General features: G+C 43.1%; 1 protein-coding gene across 1 annotated transcript; it reads left to right on the top strand.

Annotated features, from left to right (window-relative positions):
- Positions 1 to 19,858: 19,858 nt before the first annotated feature.
- Positions 19,859 to 25,139, top strand: F2RL1 (F2R like trypsin receptor 1; the record flags this gene model as incomplete). Its single annotated transcript, XM_082335456.1, has 2 exons — positions 19,859 to 19,934; positions 24,034 to 25,139. The coding sequence occupies 2 exons, from the start codon at positions 19,859 to 19,861 to the stop codon at positions 25,137 to 25,139; spliced, it is 1,182 nt and encodes a 393-aa protein (XP_082191582.1).
- Between the last annotated feature and the right edge of the window lie 477 nt (positions 25,140 to 25,616).

Raw genomic sequence — 25,616 nt, 5'->3', positions numbered from 1 at the left:
GACTGTCACCATAAACTGGCTACGGGGACTCCTGTTCTCTCTCTTCTCTTTCATCATGTGCTCAGGCAGCACACAAGAGTGCAATTTCTTATGAAGCCCTCCTGCCTTCAAATGCTGTAGGAGCAAGTCCGCATTCACAATTCTGTCCTTATTTTATCATCTAGCCAAATATTGATGAACTCATCTGTTCTAATAGTGTTGTTACCGAGACAACAAAATATGTACAAAATATGTACATAAAAATATGTACCAAAAAAAATGTACAAAATAAGCGGCTTACTCAGACTATTGTGTAACGGTAGTTGTCCTAATGAGTCAGTAAAGCTATCACTCACATGTATGGTAACACAACGAAGTTAATAGCCATGAAAACCTTTTCCTCTGATAAATGCTTAGTCACTCCAGTTCTACCCGTGTTGATTCCTGGTTCTGGAGCCCAGCTGTTTTAGAAATGTCTAATTGCCTACAAAACAATAAATGGATTCATAGCTAGATATGTGCTTTGAGCAGGGTCAGGAGTTATTCAGTCCTGCTATAGCCAAGGGATAGGTTCAGCGATTCCATTTCTGTATTCTGTTTGGCAACAAGAAGCACAGAGGAACAAAGTTAGGAGACAGATAGAGCTTGCAAAGACTATCCTGGCATCTCAGGGTAATATGCCCATCTCAGCAATTACAGAGTGTAGAGGAACAGTAATGTTCATGTGCTAGAGTCACTAAAAACAGGATAGAAGGAAGGGTCTTCAGGAAAGCATTTGTCTATTGGCTTGCCGCAAAAGAGGATCAGCTGTCTCTATATCACTCCTTATCAATGCTTGTCTAATCTGTTTCCAGAAACATTCAGCGATGGAGGCTCCACAACCTCCCTTAGCATCTGATGCTGGCCTATTTATTTCCCTTTCTTTTTTCATTTGTATTTGGTTGGTTGGGTTTTTTTGTTGTTGTTTTTTTTTTCCCCCCCCAATTATCTTTTGTGTATTTAAAGATTTCTGCTGGTCTTCTCATTTCTAGATTAAACAATTCCCATCTTTTCAAACTGTCTTTAACAGATTGTTCTCTAGATCTTGCATTCTCCTTCCCTGGCCTCTCTGTTCTGTCTGTATCTTTCCTGAAACATGGTGCTGGCACCATACTCCAGATGAAGCTTTGTTGAAGCTTTGTTGATGCTGAATACACTGATGTGGTTCATTTTCCAGTTTGTGCTCTTCTTGCTACACCTAGTACAGTGTTTGTCTTTTTTTTTTTTTTTTTTCCCAATAGCATGACATAGCTGACTGATAATCAGCTCTTGTTCCTCTGCATTCCACTCTGGAGATGATGCTAATTTGTACTTGGAACCTCAGTGGGGGAAGAACTGGTTCAGTACAGACAGCCCTTTTGATCAGCAGCTCTGTAGCCTAACCTAGTTCTTTATGTACAAGCATCATTGTGGGAAATCCAGCTGTAGCAGGATCCAGACCCAAATTAACAATCAGTTCCACAGATTTTCTTAATTCATCTGCCTTAAAAGAAAGCAAATAGACAGTAGTTTGTAATAGCCTTCGTGTGTATCAGTGATCGAACAGAGGAACCAAACTATGCTGCTCCCTTGACACTTGTGTACCAGCAAAAACTAGTTATTTAATTTCTCTGTCTTGCCATTCTACTTGTCGTAACAACAGTGAATGGTATTATTTGGACTAAGACATTTTAGTACTGTAACTGTTTTCTAGTTTCTTCTTACAATACAGCTACTTCAGTAGCCACTACACTAATCAGACTGAACACACCACAGACTTAAAAATAGTGGTGGGAAAAAAGTGGTGGGAAAACTTGTAGTGTATCTTAACTGACTAATTAAAATATCTTCATCTCCATGTTTGGATTTAACATTTCACAAGCATTAAATCAATTGCATTAAAAAAAACATATGCGGAAAGACAGAGATCTGTCCCTTTGAACTTCCGGGAGGACAACAGACTATTCAGGGACTGGATGCATAAACTGGAGCTACTGTCCACGCTTTTCTTTTTTTTTGTTCTGTAAGCATCATATTCAGGCTCACGTTTCCCAGAAAAATTCAAAAGTCTGGCCTTTTTTTTTTTTTTTTAAACAGTTCTAGTCATAACTGACCACTCTAGTAAAGCACATGGAAAAATGAGATCCATTTAATCCCCCCAAATATTTCATCACAATTTTTATGTTGTATATCAGAATTTAGTAATGCAAAGTTTTTCTGAATTATCTGAAAGTTAGTATCTTTATTTTGTGAAGCACTTTCAGATAACCGTCTTCCAATTTAAGTACAATAAAATATCCTTTTCAAGCCCTTTGAAAGCAATTATAGCTACAATGTCTGCCATTTAATCCATACATTTTAGTTTCCTAGAGGCCAACCCCAGTAAAGGATCAAATGTGATACTTTCATCCCTTGAAAGTTAAGAGGAAAAACTCCCATTAGCCAGGTTCTCAATCCCTATTTCAGACATAGTCATGATGAATTGAAAATATAGGTACTGCAGGAGATGCAGATGATGGAAACTACCCATTAATATCTATTGGAGCCTTTTACCTTTGTTATGACAAAAACAGTGAGATTATAAACCATTCTGAGAAACAACACTAACTACAGAAGATTGTTCTTTTAAATCTAAGAATTTACAAATATAAATAAAAGAAATGCCTATCATAGAATCATAGAATCTTTAGGTTGGAAAAGACGTTTAAGATTATCAAGTCCAACCGTTAACCTAACACTGCCAAGTCCACCACTAAACCACGTCTCTAAACATCACATCTACCTGTCTTTTAAATACCTCAGGGATGGGCACTCAACCACTTCCCTGGGCAGCCTGTGCCAGTGCCTGACTACCCTTTAGATGAAGAAAATTTTCCTAATATCCAATCTAAACCTCCCCTGGTGCAACTTGAGGCCATTTCCTCTCGTCCTATTGCTTGTTACTTGGGAGAAGAGACCGGCCCCCACCTCACTACACCCTCCTTTCTGGTAGTTGTAGAGAGCGATAAAGTCTCCTCTCAGCCTCCTCTTCTCCAGACTAAACAAGCCCAGCTCCCTCAGCCGCTCCTCCTACGACTTGTGCTCCAGACCCTTCTTCACCAGCTTTGTTGCCCTTCTTTGGACATGCTCCAGCACCTCGATGTCCTTCTTGGAGTGAGGGGCCCAAAACTGAACCCGGTACTCGAGGTGCGGCCTCACCAGTGCCGAGTACAGGGGGGCAATCACTTCCCTGGTCCTGCTGGCCACTCTATTTCTGATGCAAGCCAGGGTGCCATTGGCCTTCTTGGCCACCTGAGCACACTGCTGGCTCGTGTTCAGGTGGCTGTCAACCAACACCCCCAGGGTCCTTTTGCGCCGGGCAGCTCTCCAGCCACTCCTCCCCCAGCCTGTAGCGTTGCCTGGGGTTGTTGTGACCCAAGTGCAGGACCCGGCACTGAGCCTTGTTGAATCTCATACAGCTGGCCCCGGCGCAACGATCCAGCCTGTCCAGGTCCCTCTGCAGGGCCTTCCTACCCTCCAGCAGATCGACACTTCTGCCCAACTTGGTGTTGTCTGCAAACTTACTGAGGGTGCACTCGATCTCCTCATCCAGATCACTGATAAAGATATTAAACAAAACTGGCCCCAATACTGACACCTGCGGAACACCACTTGTGACCAGCCACCAGCTGGATTTAACTCCATTCACCACAACTCTTTGGGCCCAGCCATCCAGCCAGTTTTTTACCCAGTGAAGAGGACGCCCATCCAAGCCATGAGCAGCCATTTTCTCCAGAAGAATACTGTGAGGAACGGTGTCAAAGGCTTTACTAAAGTCCAGGTAAACAACATGCACAGCCTTTTCCTTATCCATTAAGTGGGTCATCCTGACATAGAAGGAAATCAGGTTAGTCAAGCAGGACCTGCCTTTCATAAACCCATGGTGACTGGGACCGATCTCCTGGTTGTCCTGTACATGCCGCATGATGGCACTCAGGATGATCTGCTCCATGACCTTCCCTGGCATCGAGGCCAGACTGACAGGCCTCTAGTTCCCCGGATCCTCCTGCTGGCCCTTCTTGTAGATGGGCGTTAACTTCCAGTCAACTGGGACCTCCCTGGTTAGCCAGGACTGACCAGCTCCCTCAGTACCCTTGGGTGGATCCCATCTGGCCCCATAGACTTGTGTGTGTCTACATGGTGTAGCAGGTCACTAATTATTTCCCCTTGGATTACAGGGGCTTCATTCTGCTCCCCATCCCTGTCTTCCAGCTCAGGGGGCTGGATGCCCCAAGAACAACTGGTCTGACTATTAAAGATCGAGGCAAAGAAGGCATTAAGTGCCTCAGCCTTTTCCTCATCCTTTGTCATTATGTTTCGCCCCTACATCCAATAAAGGATGGAGATTCTCCTTAGCCCAGCTTTTGGTGTGAATGTATTTATAGAAACATTTTTAATTGTCTTTTACTGCAGTAGACAAATTAAATTCTAGGTGGGCTTTGGCCCTTCTCATTTTCTCCCTTCATAACCTCATAACATCTATGTAGTCCTCTTGAGTTTCCTGCCCCTTCTTCCAAAGGTCACAAACTCTCTTTTTTTCCCTGAGTTTCAGCCAAAGCTCTCTGTTCAGCCAGGCCAGTCTTCTTCCCCACCAGCTCATCTTTTGGCATATATTGTTTAGTTGTATTTGACTGCTGAAAATCATCAGAAGACGCAGATAGTGTACTCAGGCACAGGCTTACTGGGTGAACTGAGAGACCGCAAGTCCTTTCTTTTAGCATTGTCCAGTGGGGAAGGGATCCTGTATCCTGTGGAAGGGAAGATACGTCATAGTATCATCTGACTCATTTTACTGTAACGGGAATACTTACACATGGGTGGGGAACAGAAAAAAGAAAGGTATATGCAACCATGTGTATCCCAACTAGTTGCCTTCTGTGCACAGTGAGCTCTTGTGCCAACAGCTCAGTGTTGGCATTAGCACACACTGGCATCACTCCAGGCTACCTCCTCATTTCTTTACTTCAGGCTGGGTTTTTCCTTATAAGTGAGCTGAACGTATATTTTGATAGCACCTAGAAAACTCAAACAAAAACAGTGCACATACTGAGTAAGCCACTATGCAATCCTTGCCCTGAAGAGCTAATAATTACCATCCAAGAGGCTTTATTATGATGATTATAATAATTACTGCTTTTTTCTTAAAGTTTTAATGCTGAATGTTATATGAGAATCCAGCTTTTGCTTAAAATAAAAAAGTCCTGACTTTCCCAGAAGAAATAAAAATCCTTCAAAAATGCAACTTGTGTATATTCTAATGGCTCAAGCTACAGACAATAAATGAAAAGCTTATTACTTGCAAAGTAACATGAACCTGGGTGGGGACTGTCAACACCTTCTTTTTAACTCTTGACTACAGACACGCTGTTACCACTGTCTAGTTTTCAACAGATGTGATTTTTTTCCAATTGCCTGGTATGTGGTAGTGTTTTGTGAACTAAAGAGAGAGGCTTAAAAAAAGGGAAAATACATACTAGTTGAAAAGCCATAAACTATCACGCTCAAATGAAAGGCAAGCATTATTTTACAGCTCCACAACCAAGCACTCTAAGAAAGGCTGGTCCTCTGTGGGGATGTCGTGTTTGCCATTATGCTATTAAGTCAGTGATCAAATAGGGCGATTCATTGCTCTTGGGGATGAATCTGATAATTTTGTGAAGTTTTGCTGCATATTAATTGTTCACTTCACTGTTGTAGGCACTGAGAATGTGGAAAGCAATGCACAGAGAGTCCCTTCATGTTTTTATTTCACATTTTTTAAGATTTTGTGGTGTTAGGGCACATGCTGCCAAGTTCTCTGTTAATAAATAGGATGCAAGATGCCAGTGTGCCAATGAACACCTAAGTACTTTAAGCAAAGTGGAATAGTTTCACTAGGAGAAAATGAAAATGTCCAAGCACTACAGTATCTTTTAACTTGGAGGTAGGAGCTTTGTCTTAGGATAAGGAGATATGTGAGCTGAAATCCCCTTTACACATTGATCCTAGATCTTCGCAATTCTTAAGGTAATGGTAAAAAAGAGCGCTGCTCCTCTTCCTTCTCTTTCTCTCTAGATTTTCTTTTGGTGAGAAGGTTGAGAGCAGAGAAGAACTCTGTTTTGTCACATCCAGTGGCAATGCAAACAGGATTTTCTGGATTAGGCACCTGACGTCTCTTAGGCACGGGGCAGTCTGCACCCTTCCCCTCAGCAGTTTCCATCTGAACCCTTAGGCACCAAGGCCCCTAGCTCAGTGCCCACAGGAATTGCACTCCAAAGCATGGGTGATTTTCCTGTTGTTTTTTTTGACAGTCAGGGTGTTTAATCTGGTGTCAGGCTCTTACAGAGCAAAGACAGCAGGACACAGTGTCCCCCAGCTCTACTCATACGGATCTCTCTTTCACAAGAGGATACAGATTAACTCCCAATAAGGCCAAAGGAATCTGGTTTTCTCCAGCAGGGATAGCCTACAGTTTACCCAGAGGTTACCAGCACTCATGTCCAAACTTGCTGGGGCTGCCTCTTGCTGCTCTGCCCAGCATGGGAGGCTGGCAGGATCAAGGCTACACTCTTTGCAGGGAGTCAGAAGCCAGATACCATGAGTTTCAGCTCTTTGGAACAGGTCTTCACCCTGAACCACCTTTTCATAAATCCTTCAGATCTTCATACAATACTTCACTGTAGTATCCTATGACCTGTACTGAGTATTTAATTACATATTTTAAATGTAATTTATCTCTATAAGTAGAGGTAATTTAATCATATTTCAATTATTTTCATGCATAGGCCATGATATACATGCTATAAAAAAAAGAGATCTTTCACCAGGTCAGGAAAGGTAATACAGTAATGACTCCATCCTAGAAAAACCAGATCAACCAGCTTTTCTGCCAAAGCATAAACAAACCTAAACACAGTGGGGAGAATAAAATCCAACATTTTCTGTGTTTCAAATCCCTGTGACGGCAGTAGAGAAAAATAGGTAGAAAAGCATTGCGCTTTGTTTTGCAGAAAATGCACAGCAATAAGGCTAGTGTTGAAGCTGTCATCATAAAATGATATGTTGAATTAAATATAGGGAATTAACCTTTGCAATCCTAGGAATATAGCTTTCAGTAAGCAAACATTTGTGGAACATTTAGACTTTTTTAATTCTCACACCCACACTCCTAGTTAATTTGCCATCAAACCCAGCAATGATAGCTAAATCAGAGTACCGGTAACAACCACGCAGAATTTTTACGCGATTAAAATGCAAGTACTGCTGCTCTTGCACTTCAGCCTCTTATACTGTTTTGCAGAAAGACATTCCTTCACTGCTAGAAGACTATACAGAGGTAAGATTACATTGTTTAAATGTGAAATTGTTAACTGTAGTGTAAAGGGATCTGCTTGGATTTAGCAAAGGAAGCTAGTGGGTGTGAATTCATGACCAAGCCTGAGGGAGCTTCCCCCAGCTGTGGGGGAATCTGGCAGGAGATCTCCGACCTCACCCTGCCGGAGCAACGCTCGGTTGTAAGGGAGGGAGAGAAACGGGAAAACAGCTCTTCAGTCAGCAAAAGCCAGAATCGTGAGCTTAGTTGCCTTAAGCACAGCAGAAAGAGGGTACCAGGAGGAGCTATGCTTGCAGAGCCAAGCGTGGGCTTACAGTGGACACCGTGCCAGGATCTTGGCAGGAGCAGAGACCTGAAGCCTCCGTAACAGACCCTGGTTGCTGCCAAGTACACCACCGCCTGGGAACCAGGAACAACTGGCCAGCACAAAAAGAGGATTATCCCTCACAAGAAGCAGGTGAAGGATTGGCTTTTACTAAGTGTTGTTATGTCTCTGGCTTGGGGTGAAGTATCTCCCTGCAAGGAGCAGTCACCTGGCCACCAAAGGGTTGAAAATTGCCTGGGACTGGTGCAATCCGGCACAACTGTCAGAAGAAAGTATTTCACCCCTCCTGAAGGAACTAACTGCTGACTCCTCATGTTAGGGGCTGATTAACAATCCAAATCCTGCTTCCACCTTGTGCATCCCCAAAGACACTGAATGGTTTTAGGCAGAAAGAGGGGAAAAGGAAAGGTTTCCTGATTCTGTGCCTTGCAGCAATAGCCCCACATTTGCGGTGGGCTCCTGTACTGCCATGCTTTGCTCAGGAGATCAGGGTAGGGCTGTTGGGGTACAGTATTGTGTGGAATCACCTTCCTCTTCCACCCTCAAAGAAAGCCCGGGCAGGAGCAGGGACAACGTGACATCCGGAGGTTGCAGCGAAGTTCCTGCATGGCCCTGCAGCAAGGCAGAGGGAAGCACCTTTTTCTGTCCTACCCATCCTCTCACCGTCTGTCACTTTCACCTCTTTAACAGTGAAAATGGCTGCTGCGCACCTGCAGCAAATAACTTGCAAATCCTAACAACTCTGTTCACTTCACTTCTAAATGCACAACTGACTAAGCATTTTCATAGTTGGCATCATACGAGACTGTTACGTATCTGGAGTTTAAATGTTTGACAAGTTTCAGCTAAGTAGAAGAAAAAATATTTTTCTACATGTGAATAATAATTATGGCTAGGTTGTTCATTGAACTTAAAAAGAAATTAAACAATTCATTTGCAAATTAAATAATTCAATCACAAATAATTACTTTACAAAAACAGAATTCCCTCCTCAAAACATAATGATGGAATAATATAATTATTTTTGGTCATAATGCTAGCTTTTTTTCATAGTGTGGTAGTCCTCAATTTTGGGCCATGTAACAGCATTGGATCTGGTAAAGTGTTTGTTGTTTTCTGCTGATCGTGCAGACAGTGGGAAGTGGGCTGAGACGCTGGGAGGGGGCAAGGCTGGATCCTGCGACACTGAATAAACACTGTGAGAACAGACAGGATGGCTGTGTGGAAAGAGTGTGACTCAGCACAGCTCAGTGGATCTCTTCCTCATGTCCTTTCTTAGCATGGGGAGTTTCCAAATAACTTTCTGGAGTCCTGGACAACTGTCATACTTTTCCCATTAAACTCGTTTCTTTGTGGACACTGGGATCTGCTTCTAGACGAACCACAATCCCACTGATAAAATAATTACACAAATGGTTCCAATCTCTGTGCTTCTTAATAAATAATCCTTAAGCAGGACAAAAGCAGTCCCCTTTCCCTTCAATGACAATGAGAGCAGGAATTCCCAAAAAAAAGCAATTTGCAAACCACCTGAACTATGGTAAAACAGCATTTATTACAGAGGGGTGACATTGAAACTATGAAAAGACCATATATGCTTCAAACCAGACAGACAGATTCCTTCTATGTTAAAGAGCTGGGAGATGCCCAGTGTCTAGCACAGGTATCTTTCTTTTCTTCTTCAGCTTTTCTAATTCTCCTTCCTGTCCCCAAGCCACAACTAACAGTATCTGTTCTCAAATCAATGGTAAGGTATGTCACAAGGTAGCATGGACAGACCTGCCATATCCTTCCTTGGATAACTTATGATGCAGGGAGCTCTGCAAAGGCAGGTTAAGAAGTGCCAGCACCTCCCTCAAATTGTGAGCTTTACCGCAGTCTGCTGCTGTGGGATTCAGGTGTGCTTGCCCAGCCAAGCCCGCAGGTCCCTCCGACACGTGACACAGTTGTTCTCCCTGGAGAGCACGGAGGTGCTCCAGGAGTTCTCTCCATTAGCAAACTGCATCTCTGCCAAGCGCGCAGGAGGAAACACAGAAAAGCACTGGAGCACATCAGAGTGGAACCTAAATGACATCCATAATGCCACATGGCCATATTAGCAGCTGACTAACTGGCTAACTCAAGTTCAACCTACCTCTCAGAAGAGCCTAAGAACTAGGGCAAATGACCACACTGTTCAAAGGAAGGCCCACTGGCCTGGATACCAGCCACAACAGTGACCATAAGCAGGTGCACAGAAAAGAAAAAGATGAGGACAAACATAAATGGTATTTCCCTAATTACTCTCTCACTCTTACACGACATTCTGCTTAGGGAAATCCCCAAGTCAGTTATGGTTTGTCTCTTTAGTAATCCTCAATGGATCTCTCTTGCAAGTGTTGCCCAGTCTTCCCAGGAACTTATGGAAATGTATCCACAGCATCCTTTGGCAAGGAGCTCCACAGGTCTCCTACCTGCTGGCTGTCCCTTGTGCAATGTTTTTTATATTTGAACCTGTCTCCCAGTATTTGAGCGGATGGCCCCAGCGCCTAGTTGTGTAGTAGAGGATGTGGACAGACTGAAGTGTTTTCATCTGCTTAGTCTGGTCTCATACAGAAGTTATTCAATACTTTCTATCATGTGCCTTAAATATTGTTAGACTCTATCAGAGCCCAAATTTTTAATGTGACTGGATCACCATATTGTCTATTATTCCCAGCTGTAGTAGTTAACTTACATCCCGTTCAATCTAGCTTTTAAGAGATAGTTGTGTGTCTGTTGCTTAACTTCCTTCATTTTAATTTATCAGCATAAAACTGCAACAGGCAAGATATTAGTCCCTGCCAAACCACACAATGCCAAAACAACAATTCCTTCTACTTGCCATGCTGCCTTTTGAACTCTAATGCCATGTACTATTTAAATGTCATAAGCCAGGACTGCTGCCACATGAACTGCCCAACCCGCTCAGTGGCCTTGGACTTCTGTGCATGTCTCTGAAACACTCCCTCTTTTACATGGACACAGGCATGCCATCAACTAGACTGGAGAATTGATCCTGTCAAAATTCTGCTTCTTTTTGGATGAGTATCCTGTGATACTTAACCTTGTGTGGTTGTACCATCCTACAGGCCAGCACACAGGCATGCAGTGGGATAGTGCAGGTCCATGCACATGGTGAGGAAAAAAAGGTTATGGCCTTAGAAGTATTTATCTTTTTCCCCTGTACTCCTACCAGATGGCTGTTGCAATATTTCACTATCATGATGACCAGAAAAGTTATAATTTTTCATACCTTATTTAGATCACTGATAAACGTATGGATATAGCACGGATGAGACTCCAGAACACATCACAGATATCAACAGATCAGCTAAACAGTCAGGTCAAATGCTCAAAATGGAATTCATGGTCAGATGTTAATAAATGCATGATTCTGTTAAAATTTCCACAATTAGTCACGAAATGTGGTCAAAATGCCAGATTTTGTACATACCATTTACAGAGCAATTCAGACTAGTAGCATATCATAAACTTCCAAAGAGTTCAGAATAAAAAAGGGGAGATGGATTGATACTGCACAAACCTTAGATTAAGTTCACTTTCCATTTAGGAAAATGATATTGTGATTCAACAAATCATATTTTCTTATTTATTAAAGCAGTTATGAGTTTTATTGTTTATTACAAGTATCAATTTTCAAGGAAGAGTAAGAGACAGGTCCTAAAAATAGAAATTTGATTAAGTAATCACAAAATCATAAAGACAAATTCTATTTAGAGTAAGAGGGTTTTCAGATCTAGAAATTTTGTTCTCAAGTCCTCCTTTACTTTACAATGTTGGAATTGTTCATATAATTTTTACATGAGTCAGCACTGTTGTGTATGAATGTCATAAGTGTATCTGTTTAACTGAACTAAAAGCTTGGCATAGAAACCTTCTGTGAAGCTCTCAGAATTCATTTCCATTTAGTTTTTTGCAAATATCAATTGGAGTCTAAAAAGACACCCTGATTAGACAGATCCCAGCATTAGCAAATGCTTAATAGTGCAGATAGGATCTCATTGTTGCCATTAACTAACTTCTTGGATGGTAACTCTTGGCATCCATTCACAACTGAGAATGGCATCACTGCTTGGGCAAATCCTAAGTCCATCGGGAGCCACCAACAATTCTCAGCCAGAGTTCATCCATCCCTACAGCTGTCCCAGGCCTTATCTACACCACGACGTTTACGTAATGTCAATAAAACTGAGGTAATCGAAACCAACACCTTCGGAAACTGAGACGGGCACTGGCCAAATCACAGCTCAAATTCTATCGCCTGTTCACTTCAGCAGTTCCACGTGTGTGAAAGCACCACCTGCCTTTTACTGACTATAGTTAGGCTACAGCAAGCCTACAGCTTGAACTTGGTGTACATTTCATGAGACTGTTCTGTGGAAGACTGTTCTTCCTTTCACACAACTCTTCCTCCACCCAGCCTACCATCTCCGCACACACATTTCTCCTCTGTAGATTTGCCATGGATTTACTTAAACATTGCATAGTATGTTGTAATTCTGGCAAGACCTCAACAGATGAAGGGATCTTGAGGGGCAAATAAAAAAAAGTATTTCTAGGTCACCACTCATAAATGATTCCTTTTCCACAGGCATCCCCTAGAGATGAGCTAGAAGATGGAGGAAAAAATCCTCTTGCGAGAATGTTCTGGGAATTGTGGTGTGAGAAGTACTAATTGTGTGGTAGCTGAACAACACTAGAAAAAAATGCATGCTTCTGCTAAACTGGAAAACATGGAAGGGGTGGTGAAAGCAGATGCATGAAGCAGGCAATCCCATTCTACAGGCTGCCAGGAGCAGGAGAAATAATGCAAATGAACAAGGGCAGTAGGGAAGTCAATAGTCAGGCTAGTAACTGCATTAGGATATCTGTAAGTTATTTCTGCTGTGGCTTACTCTTACTACAGATTGCTCATAATCTGAGACATATGTCCACAAGACACAGAAGTAATCAGTTCAAAAAGGTCATGACAAAACCAGGAAACTGTGTCACACTCCAGTTTGCTTGTATGGTGTTCTCCCAACCTGGAGTAGCTCAACACAGGCAAAAGAACAAATCCCTAGTGATTGTTTTGGAATTGCATTGCTTAACTGAAGAATTATTTCTGCATTTAATCCCACTGACCAGAAAGAGAGGGGAGAGGTTATAGTATCCCTTAAGTGCCCTAATAACCACTGTCTTTTTTAGACATTTTTGTGTTTTAAATTAAGAAGGAGTAAAATAAACACTAAAAAACCCTTTTTTTTTTTTTCAATAGTTAAAACCTCCCACAAAATATACTGCCTGTTCCTCTGGGGAAAAACATGTCACACATGACTATGATCGCATGTGTTTTGCACACAGGATTAATTTCTTATAAAACTCTTTCTTGTCAGAGGACTATTGAAACGTCTGGCAGCACTGACCACCATTTTGGGTTGTGTCTCCCCACTTTCCAAAATCTGGCTATGGTTTAGTCAGCTCCCAAGTCTCTGAGACCTCATCTTGATGCTGCTCTTTGAAGGTGTGATTCAGTGTCACTCTCTTCATGCTCTTTATCTCAGACTCAAAAAGCACAGTTCTCCCTGGTGTCCACCAAACTTTGTAGTTCGTGATTGGCATTTTTCCACACCTGTTGTCTAGCTCTTCAAAACGGGTACAAATGCCATGGGGTTTCCCAGAGATATACTGCCACCGTGAAACCTAGCTGGTGTTCTTCTCCTTCAGTGCCCCACCTGGATACTTCTGCCTCTGGGCTCCTGGTCCTTCATTTGGTTGGAAAACTGCTGTCGTCTGTGTGGTGGGGAAGCAAGAATGCAGAGGGGCTTGAACAAGGTCCTCTCCTCAGAGACAAAACGATGATGGGTCTCACCAGGAGACCTTGCTGTTGCCTGACTCATGATTGCTCAGTAATGATAAGCATGACCTAAGGATCTGAACTCTTTCTAGCTAGAATCAGATAAGACATGGCCTGGATAGCATTGCAGTAGCATTTTTTTCTGAGCAGAGGTACACGAGTGTAAAACCACTGAGGCTGACTCACAATGTAGAACACCATGTCAAATCTTGTATTCAGACCCCAAATAAGAGTAAGACCACTGAGGTCAGGGTAATAAAGGACTGGGGTTTTATTCTGCTAGGAACATTGTTGTAGAGTCACTAACAGCTGGGCTGGAAGAGTTACTCAAAGCATCACCTACTTCTGCCAGGATGAACTACACATACCTACATCATTTCTATATGTCTAAACCACTTTGAAACTGCCAGTGATGGAGGTCCTACAGATTCCCTAGAAAGTGAGAGCTCAATAAAACTAGTGCCAATTGTTAGAACCTTTTTCCTAATATCTAACTTCACTAACACTTCAGCCTACTCAGTGTATATGGAAAACACGCTGCAGCCTTGGACATACTTTAAGTATGTCATCACGTCCCCCCACATCTTCTTTAGACTAAACAAAATTAATTGCTCCAAACATTCTCCAGATTGTTCAAATTGTTCACGTCTTCTCTGGACTTTGTTCAGTCCATTGTTTCATTTCCTCAGCACAGGTAACAGAATGGCGCTATATATATCAGACAGATACAAACTCAGCCTAAACTAGTGGTTGCACTGATGAGTTGCAAGCAATCTGCACATGCCTTTCTCTGCATTCCTATCTATGCAGAGAGAGTACTTCCCCCCCATTTACAACAGTACTAGGATAAGAAGTCAGTACGAGGTATATGGTGGTATCTTGAGTATATCTATACATGTAAGTAAAGGTGTAAGTACGAGATTATCTGTTTATTCATGAGCACACTCCACGCAATGCACCATGGAAAGACTGGATATGATGTCACAAGTAAACTGCTTTCAAAATGCATATGCACAAGCACGGTGAATTAAGATTGCACAAGAAGCCCAAATTATAGTATTTCCTAATTTTCAATTGCTTGATTTTGGCACCTTAACATGCTTTTTTTCCATGTTGTTGTAGGCACACTTGAAGACAGACACACCACAGGTTAAGCAACTGTCAACACAAGTGTGGAAGCACAGCTCTATACTCTGCCGAGACCAAGCCATTTTGTTAGATTTGCATGTCCTCTATTACTGCAAGGTCATGATGAACAGAAGTCACAGCTGTACTTCCATGTCAGTGTGAAGTCAGGTTAGGGCCATCTATGTTTCTACCCTCCAGGCACTGGGCATACTTAACATTTTGTTCTAGACCTTTTGCCACTTCTCTTTGTCATGCTTCCAGCCCAAGCCCTGGATCTCCTTGCTTTTGAGAAAAGTGAAAATACAGGAAGAGTTAAAGGCCAAACATCAGGAACAAATACAGGACGCTGCTGACAAAAGGTCAGAAAAATCAGGATGAAACCCAATAACCATTAAGGGACCACCTTAACTCATACTACTTATCCCTTCCTCCAACACAGTGACCCCCAAATGCCATAAATTAATATGCTCCCCACACTGGCACCCCAAGTAGTAACAACACAATAGCACATCAGCACAACATGCTCATAAAGCACATATTTGCTACGGCTAGAATTTCCAAAAACTGCAAGAATCTTGGGGTAGATGGGGTAAGAGAGGGAATGGAAGTGACTTCCTAAATACAGAGTGAAATAAAATGGATCTTTACTACCAGAGAAACAGAAAAATATACAGCTGCTGCCCGTAACCCCTCTTGTTTCCTAGGATCCTTGCTGGACACACAGAGAGCATCAAGCACGTCAGTGACAACCGTTACGTAGTACCTAACAAGCCTGCCCGCAAGGCCCACAAGAACTGAGCAGGACATACAGTGACCTGTTCAAAAGCTCAGGAAAACAAGTGAGAGAGAGACTGCTTAAGATGACACAGGGGCTTTTATGAATGAGAAACACAAGGAGGAAGGATAGAGGGCTTCAGTATGTTGAAATGAGTTATCAAAAAGGCTTATTATACCCAGAGACCTGGTCTTGCACCACGAAAGCAGAGCCTTGCAGTAACTTAGTACCCAGGTATTCTCCTAGTTTCCAAGATTCCAGGCACCTACCCTGAGGACAGGCTAAAGCACTGAGAGATGATGCATCAGCTTCTTCTGAATCAAAAACTAAATTAGTTTTCAGAATTAAATTATTCACATTGTTTCATTTGAACCAAACTTCACCCTCCCTCCTTGAACCCTTGCACTAACTGCATTGTTTGAAGGATATTTTAAGTGCTTGTGCCATCCCTACCAGACATGCTGATTTTTAAAGTTAGGAGATTTTTACTTCCTCTCCCTTCCAAAACCAAGCTCTGCTTGCACCTTAACAAAACAAAAACAAAAACAAAAAAAAAAAAAATCCATATATTTGTGTAAGACATATGGCATAGACAGCCATCCCTTACTGTGTTCCGTAACAGACATGTGGTACGATTACATTAAACCACACGCTGAAAACACATTCACCATCTGAATTCAGAAATTCCCAGGGAGACATGAAGCACACAAAACAAGCTCTGTACATTGAAAATGCTCCCAGCCATTTATCCTAGCACAAACTGCACGAGTACTGACAAGTGCCTTGCAATGAAACCACATCCATTTCTCATTTAATAAAGGGGTACCAAGTATCTTTGGCAGTCACATAACTTCATGATTACATCACCTTATTATACTGTTAAAAATTAATCAAGACCTAAGGGGTGTACGCTGGAAGGTGCCCTTTGGAGCCCCTGCGCTGAACTGTGTTAATACCACCACACCCACCAGCTACTCAAAGTGCAAAGAGAGCACATTTCCAATGATGCCCTTTGCCCAAAGATGCACGAGACTTCCCTGATAATGTTCTCCAGACAAACATTTCTAGAGCAGGGAATGATAAGCTCATGCTCACTTATCTTCTTGTCAGTTTGGGGCATGCTTTGATAATCAACAACCAATGACATGCAAGTTCAAAGCTCCCTTCAAGCCACTGTATAAATGTGCAAGATATTCTTCCCAATTCATGATAGTATAATAGAGCAGTGTGTATATATATATATATATATACACACACATGCATATATATATATATTTGTAGCAGAAAAAATTGTATAGCAGAAAAAACAAGAAACTACCAATTTGTAACCGAGAATTGAGGTTTAATAAGCATCTGTAGTCATGTACTTACTCTTTCTGTGGCAGTTGTATTTATTGCAATTATTTTCCAACGATAAACAAGTATGAACAAGAACCTAATTGTTTTGTGTTTATTTACAAATTGTTACATTTTCTTTCCAAACCATTTGACAAGTGGCACAATAGAACCATAAATAGCTTTGACAAATCACTTGTCTTCAATAAAGGCAAGTAAAAATTGTGAAGGCTTGCCATTGCTCTGTACAGAGGTCCCAGTCATGCGAACGGGGGCAAGATAGTTTCTAGTTTCTATTAAATATTTTTTAACTCATGAAGAAGAACTCATTTATAGACTATAAATGGGGAATCTTTCTCACAAGTGTTATAGCCGCTGAAGATGTTAGTTAGGAACACCAACTTCTTGATAAAAGTAAATAGAACAAAACCAGAACAAAAGCCTTGTTAGCAAGACACAGACGGAGCACCAGGAACTACTCCTTACAAGTGCCAAAGACCATTAGTTTGTTATAGAATTATAAAGTGGTTTGTGCTGGAAGGGACCTTTAAAGATCACCTAGTCCAACACCATTCCATGGGCAGGGTTATCTTTCACTAGGTCAGGTTGCTCAAAGCCCCATCCAACTTGAACACTTCCAGGGATGGGGCATCCACAACTTCTCTGGGCAACCTGTTCCAGTGTCTTACCACCCTCATAGTAAAGAATTTCTTCCTTGTATCTTACCTAAATCTACTCTCTTTTAATTTTAAAATGTTACCTCTTGTCCTATCACTATAGGCCCTGGTAAAAAGTCTCTCCCCATCTTTCTCATAAGTCCCCTTAAGTACTGAATGGCCACAATAAGGTCTGCCTTATAAAGCAGGCTGACAGAACTCTCTGGTACTAAAGTTGCCTGACACTCCCTCTTATAAGCTCCATTTTTAATTGCTTGGGAATCTAATGAATTGTTTACAAGACTTTGAAGGGAGATGATCTTCACATCAATAACATGTTTCTGACATCCCCATGAAAACCTAGCCAAATTCTAAACCTCTGTTAACATAGTTTTCTTACACTCAACAGAGCTGCAATTCCAGAAGATGCACCTGCAATGACACCTGTTTCTACACACAGCCACAGGACTTCTCCAGCTGCACCTCTGACCTGTCATGGGACAGCCTAAGGCAGATTTTATTTAGTGACAGCAATGAATCCTTTTCCTTTGCGTTCTCAGTCCCTTCCACTGTTGCTGGATCCAAGCAAAAGAGGGAAGGAGCTGTCTGGTTTAAATATAAATGGGACAAAAAGACAGACGGGATGGAATAAATCAAGAGAAAAGCAGTGAAAAGTGGGACTGGGTGCTGGCAGAACACCGGCTACAGCAGAACCGGATGAGAAAAAGACTGACCACTCCCTAGTACCAGAGATCTGAGAGGGAAAACACTGTAGAGACCAGTAGCCAGCACATACATGCATGCCTGTTTGAAAAGGAGATTAGATAAAAAGCCAGATGAGAAGACTACAACTCACTGGACAAGGTGATTAGGAGCAGGAGATTAAGTACCCATGAGGTGGTTTGTAATGGTAAACAAAACAGCAGTGCAAGTGAGACAGAAAGAGACAGACTGGGAGTCTGGAGGGATGGGCTATGACTTTCCGGTGCTTATCAAGGAGGCTGAGACTAAGATGAGAAATCTGTAAACAGTCTTAGCTGCGTGGATGACAAACAGGAACAGTGCTTTGAATATGGAGTCACTTACAACAAAGACTCAAAAAAGAGAGGCCCTTGATGTTGACTCAGACACGCAAAACTTCCAAGTGCATTTCCTTCATCTCTCTGTACTCCATTTTCCATTTGTAAAATGGGAACAATGCAGACTTCCTCAATTCCCAGCCATATTTCATGACCATCACAGAAAGCCCACGAAAAGAACAATTTTCTCTTCAGAACAACATAGAACTGAGTATATTCATAACATATTCATTCAAGAAAGGGAAAAAAAAAAACCAAAACAATTTTATCACCAACTGAACATCAAGCATCTTGCAGTCTGACTGAGGCAGAGGGAGCATTACTGATGTAACTGGAGAACTGGTCTAGAGGTGTGAACCAGGGTTGAACATGCAGTTTTAATTATGGAATTTGTAAGTTGTGTGCTTGATTTTACAAACCTAAAAACATTTCTTAAATTCATATTTGTGTGGATAAATGGAAAACACTGCTGGCATTGCATTATGCTTAATTTTGTCCTTGAAATACCTATTTGCAAATACAAAAGGAAGTCGGTGTACTCCGAGTTTAAGCGAGGCTGACAAGTTCAAAACACCACTTTCTTAACCTGGGTCACGCCAGCGCGGTACCACAAATGCATGTGGGTTAAGCAGCCATTACACGTTTTCCTGCCCGTCCGTCATATGACAACGTAACGAAGAAGGGTGAGAAACCTAGCACACACAAAGCAACGTGTTACGAGGCCACAGGAGTAACGCTGTCCCACGAAGCGCCCCTCCAGCCCGCTCCCTCGCCAGCGTGCCCCCCGCTCCCAGAACCAGCCTGCCCCGCTCCAGCAGCGGCTGGGGGTGAACCAGCACCACCGCCACGCCAACAGCCCGCCTCGGCTTTACCCAGCTACGAGCTGATAACCGGGCACCTGCCGCAGGGCTGGCCCGGCTCCCACCGGCGGGCTTAGGCCGGGTGACCGCCCGAGGACCAGCGAGGGAGGGAGGGAGGGAGGGAGGGAGGGAGGGAGGTGCGGGCCGAGGCCCGCGGCACCTGCTCGGCCACGGAGCGGGGACACAGGCGTGAGGCGGCGGGCGAGGCCCACCACCCCTGGAGGCGGGAGGGGGCGCCCCCGCCATTTTGAGGCGAGCGCAGGGGACCCGCCGGCGGGGCTGACCCCGCCATTTTAGGGGCAACCCACAGCCCTTCGGGGGTGGGGGATGTGGCCGCGCCCGGCCCCGCCCGGCCCCGCCCGCCGCCAGGCTGGTAGCGGTCAGGCCGCGCCCCCCGCCCCCTCCTAGCTCAGGTATCAGGTGAAACTGGTCGGGCGTGCGGGAGAGGCAGTGCTGGCGGAGCGCGGCGGGAGGATGGCTGGGCGCCGCGGGCTGTGTCTGCTGCTGCTGGTCCTGCTCTGTGCGCTGCTGGGAGCCGCCACTCCCGCAGGTGAGAGGGGGAGTGCGAGCTGCCGCCGACGGGTGCTGGAGCCGCCGGCCCGGCTGGGATCAGCTGGGGACTGCGGAGCCCTCCCAGGCTCCCGCGCTGGTTGCTCGGCGCCCCTCGGCTGCGGGTCGGGCTGCACGGTTGGGCTCCCGGCGGGCGAGGCGCGGCGGCGGCGGGCCGAACCGCGCCGGAGAGCAGGTTTCTGGTCGCCGGCTGGGGTGCGGGGAGCCCGGAGCGGAGTGGGCGAGGTTCCCGCGGGTCCCGGCAGCTCCACAGCCACCGGCCCGCGTTTTCCCAACCCGTTCCGACTCCGCGGGAGGCCGCTGCCGGCCGGCTGCCCCCCCGCCCGGTGGGGGAAGGCAGCTGGACGGGCGAGCAGCGGGGCTCGGCTTCCAGCCCCCTCTGGCCTCCCGGTCGCCCGGAGCCGGCGGGCAGGGCTGCGGCACGGCGGGGCGGGAGCGGGCCGGCAGGCGTGGCCGGGCTCCCCCCGCATCGGTGCTGTGCCTCACCTGGTTCTCGCTAGCAACCTGCCGAAAAGCCATGTAGAAACATAAAAAAAGGTTAAAGACCGTGTTCTCGCTTTTTTCCCGACTCTGAAAGCTCGGATTATTTCTTTTTTAAAATCATAATTCTTATCTTTGTCAGTTCATATTATTGGTTATTGAACACAAGTGCTGTTTGGAGAAAAAAAAAAAAAGAGTCATTAATATTTCACTACCCGAAGGTTCATGTTTCACTACCTTTTATAGTAAACCCCTTTGCCGTGTCTATGCATGCCCTTGCACTGTGTCCTGTATTTGTTCATCCTGGGCTTTCTTGCATAATAAAAGTATATGCGTAAAGATTGTGTAAATATTGAAACCAAGCTTATGGTAGGTCCTATTTTCTGAACAAATAGATACGAGATGGGTGCAAAGTTTGTCGTTCTGTTTCTGTTATTAGACTGCCTCTTAATATCTTAGTTATCTGACCTGGGGGGCGGTGGGGAATTTGGAATCATCGGGGGAGGGGGGGAGGAGTAGTCTGCTTAAAATTTTAGCTGGGTGCTTGATCTTCTGGAGTAGGGAGGTGAAATGAGCTTGGAAGTGTGATCCCATCCCAATCAAGGGAGATGCACTGAGAGCCAGAGGACATGATTGTGGCTGTTTTCAAATAGGCTAATGCCATTATGGGGTTGTGGTGAATCTGAGCTGCAGATCCAAAAACCAGGGTAATCTTAACCTTAGTCCTGTGTGGGTATTGCTACCGTGACCTAAGCTAGTTAATCTGGATACTCTGTGCTGCTGTCACTTTTGTGTCTGCAGGGTAGGCATAATCCTTCTCTTGGTATGCAGTGGGTTATATCTTCTGGACAAATGGCAAAGGTGTTGAAACAGCCTTTTGTTGTGGGACTAGAGCACTGTTTTTCCCCGTGATGCCAAGGAAGCTTTTCCCGTGGGCAGATTAGCAAGTCAACTGCATTCTTTCTATGTGAGTCAGGCAGGGTGAAACTCAGCTTGGAAAAGATCTCAATTGTTATGGAAAACTGAAAGTACAGAAAGAGTAAGAAAAGGATGTAGAAAATGCACATACCTAACAAAGGATTGGTTGCTTGGTGAGGGAGTGCTAACTGCAAAGAGAAACAGGACACTGAAGTGCCCCCCTGTATGGGTGCCAGTTGGGCCCAGTATTTGGAGTCAGAACTTTTGAGGCTGGAACTACTTAAAGTCAGTGTAAAAGCAAGACCCATTTAGCTTGACTATATCTTCAAAAGTAGAATAAAACAAACCTTTATCTCTATTCTGTCACTCTTGTAATACTAAGTCCTGTCTGTGGGTCATCCATCAATCCACTTTATTATAGCTCTTACTCTTTTGTGTCACACTAACACTTTAGGGCTTTTTGGTGAGCGTTTTTTATTTTTTATTTTTTTTTCAACCCAACGTATGAACACCAATTGCAAAGCATTGCTTTCTATCTGATCACAAAACATTACTAAGAACAAAGTGGTAGTATTTGCTCTACCAGTTTTCTACAATAACTTAAGTCTTTGGAATGGAATACAAATGGTATGACTGCAGTTTGATAAAATCAACTACTTACTGATGGACAGCTGCTTAACGCAGCACTGTACACCATGCTTTATTACAGTACTCTGAGAACTGCTGTCAGCTTACACCAAGGGTCTGCTTCCTTCTGCATCTCTAGGATCTCTCTCAGCTAAGCTATAAGCCTGCTCAGCTAATTATCATTTACATTATCTGATGTCTGTGTAAGCTATGCTTTTCCAGCTGGTTTTATGGCTTCTAATATTCACAGCTCAGGTTAGGGACCTGGGGTTTCTGTATTATATGAGTAAACTTTTCATCTTTAACAGTATTGCTGCCATAATCATGGCTTAAAGATCTGAGAGCAGGATTCATATAATTCTGCCCTGTTGTAATTATGCCACATACAGGCCAAAATGACTCTGACATTTGAATTAATTTTCTTTAGGACTGTCGTTTTGTTGGTATAATTTAGACTTCAGTCTTCATGCAGTCTACTGCAAAGATTTGGCCATGTAATTGCACTGGCAAGAAGTTTTCTTACACCTTAGTTTTCCAGTGAAGCATGCCTGTGCCTGGAGCTTGTCAAATTGTTGTTAAGTGGAGCTAGGGTAACTTAATTCAAAACTCTAAAGAACACTGATAAATGCTGTATTTCTGTGCATCTCTTTAGGAGGTCACACAGTCTAGATGGGACACTAATGCTGTACATCTGACTTTTGCAGTAATAACTTGAACAGCTATCTAAAGTTGTGCTACTCTTGAGAATCTGTACCGGAAAACATGCATACTTGTGTATTCACGTATTTCTTGCATGAGAATTATATTCTTATACTTTAAAATGTAAGGTGTAAGCATTTTTCATTCTGGAACTGTATCAAAACTACTGTGTATTGAATAACAAAGGGGCCATCCTTCAACACTATTCATGGCTTGTTGTATGCAAACCTGCCTGCTCAAGAAGACTCTCCTTTATACTCCAGTTGGGATTTTCTGTGGCTAAAATAATCCACAAATACTGATAGAAATTGAGATAAGGTTAAAAATACTTCTCCCACAGACAGTCAAGTTCCATGTCTGTACAGTTTAGCTTGGCAGATATCTGACGATTTGGAACGGTGGGAGTTCATGGGCAGTATCTGCTTGTTCAGTTTAACTTGTTAGTGTGAGAGGACTGTGTTGGGTCTGGAGGGTGTCGTGGGGGGTTCTGGACTGAGCCATCTGAAGGCTGCCGTAGAAGACGGCGCAGTCAGGAATGGCTGGCTTGCCCATATGGTTTCTAAGTCCCTGTGGCATGCAAAGAGGCAGAGTAAAACTTGAAGTGATAGCTCTCTGGTTTACGAAGCAACTATGGCTGTCGGCTTTACTGCCTAGCATTTTGAGTAGAAACTGCAGAGATGGTCTGACCATCTTGGCCATGAATTGGAAGGAGGTCCCCTGTGACTGGCCCTTCATGCACAAAGTTAGTCTGTTTGAATTTCAATTCAGATACAGTGTAGCACTCGTCTTTCTTTCTCTAGTGATCACTAGTTCATAGCTTTTGGCATTATATTCTGACAGTTTCAGTTCTAGCTCATCTGAGGATAGCATGCTCTCTTTTACTGCATACTTGATTTTCAGGCCATCTAAAACTGAGGAGACTTCTACTGTAGCTATGTTAGCCTGCTGCAAAGTTTTATGAGTCCCAGCACTTGGGTAATCTGGCACTGCCATGTGAAAGGATAATGGTGCCCTGGGGAATTTGAAGCAGTTTCTATTGTAACTGTTCAGATGGTAGGAGCACCTGACAGCCATTTTAACAAGGTTTTTTTATTATCACTGGTGATGTGGAAAAGCATTTTGGTTGCTGATACAATCTTTGAATAGGGATATAGGTTGTCTTTTGGATAATAAACTTAAAACAAAGGGAAGAAAAGTTGTCAAGTGTTTGAAAACAAGTCTTAATTTTTCTGTTGATGAGGTCCTCTTTAATTCTTCCAGGTAAATCATGACGTGTAGTTTATTTTTTAAAAAGACAGAAAGTCTGTACTTCAGTAACAGCAACTTTTTTTTTTTTTTTTTTCTTCTTTTTTCAGAGAGTAGTGAAACCAGCAGGTCAAAAGGAAGAAGTTTTGCTGGCCAGAAAGTTCCAAATACAAATAATGCCTCTGAAGAGTTATACAAAGTGGATGAATTTGCAGCAAAAGTCCTCACAGGAAAGCTGACTACGGTTTTTCTTCCCATTGTCTATATCATTGTCTTTATCATTGGTTTGCCAAGCAACGCCATGGCCCTCTGGGTCTTTTTTTTCCGAACAAAGAAGAAACATCCGGCTGTGATTTATATGGTTAACTTGGCATTGGCAGACCTTCTTTTTGTTGTCTGGTTCCCACTGAAAATTGCGTACCATGTAAATGGCAATAATTGGCTATTTGGTGAAGGTCTCTGCAAAGTACTTGTTGGATTTTTCTATGGAAATATGTACTGTTCCATTCTCTTCATGACATGTCTCAGCGTGCAACGGTATTGCGTTGTAGTGAACCCCATAGTCCATTCAAGAAAGAAATCTGAAATTGCCTTGGGCATCTCCCTTGCTATCTGGATACTGATTTTTCTGGGCACTGTTCCGTTGTATGTTGTTAATCAGACAGCATACATTTCAAATCTTAACATTACTACCTGCCATGATGTGTTGCCTGAAAATGTTTTGGCTCATGACATGTTCAATTATTTCCTCTCACTTGCAATTGGACTCTTCTTAATCCCAGCTCTCGTCACTGCTGTTGCTTACATACTAATGATTAAGACTCTGAATGCTTCCATCTCAGGCATGAGCACTGGGAAGAAACGAAAGAGAGCAATCAAACTCATTATCACTGTCCTGTGCACGTATCTCATCTGTTTTACACCTAGCAATGTGCTGCTTGTTGCGCACTATTTGCTCCTCAAAACCTACAGCCAGAGCTATCTGTATGTGTCATACATAATTGCACTGTGTCTTTCTACTTTGAACAGTTGTATTGATCCATTCATCTATTACTATATTTCAAAAGACTTCAGAGACAACCTTAAAAATGCTGCTCTTTGCCGAAGTGTGCGAACTACACGGAGGATGCAAGTGTCTCTCTCATCGAGCAGGTACCTCAAGAAATCAAATTTTTATTCTTCAAACTCAAATGGGACCACTGAATCAACCTACTGAGTTTAATCCTAGAAGAGTGAACTTTTATTACTACTACTGAAAGGATGTAAGTGATAAGAGAGTTATTTTGTACAAGAGAGTCTAAAGAAACGTCTTTGCTTTTTAATTACTTTGAAGCCTGGATTTTGGAACTGGCAGCTGTTTATCCTGTGTAGAAATCGTAAGCAGATAAGTCTTCCCACTAGACTGGAAAAAAATCATGACATTTCTGATGCTCTGCAAAAATGCTGCTGACTTGGAAGTGAGTCATAGTTGAAGATATTTTTGTTCGATATTGAGGTTGTTAAAAAGCAAAATGTCATTGGAATGTTATGTAGTGTTGCTAGTATATTTAATTAACAGAGAAATCTCTTTGGTTAGGCTTTAACTGTAGTATATTAAACAGTTTAACAGACTATGTATGTAGGACCTTGCTCTGTGTACCTGCTTACACTGAACATTATTTGAAACCATAGAGAGAAGGAAAGGAGGATCCAT

This window comes from Platalea leucorodia (assembly GCF_965183815.1).
Source record: "Platalea leucorodia genome assembly, chromosome: Z".
NCBI lineage: Eukaryota > Metazoa > Chordata > Aves > Pelecaniformes > Threskiornithidae > Platalea > Platalea leucorodia.
The sequence above is the reverse complement of the archived record's forward strand: the minus strand, read 5'-3'. Positions and strand labels throughout refer to the sequence as shown.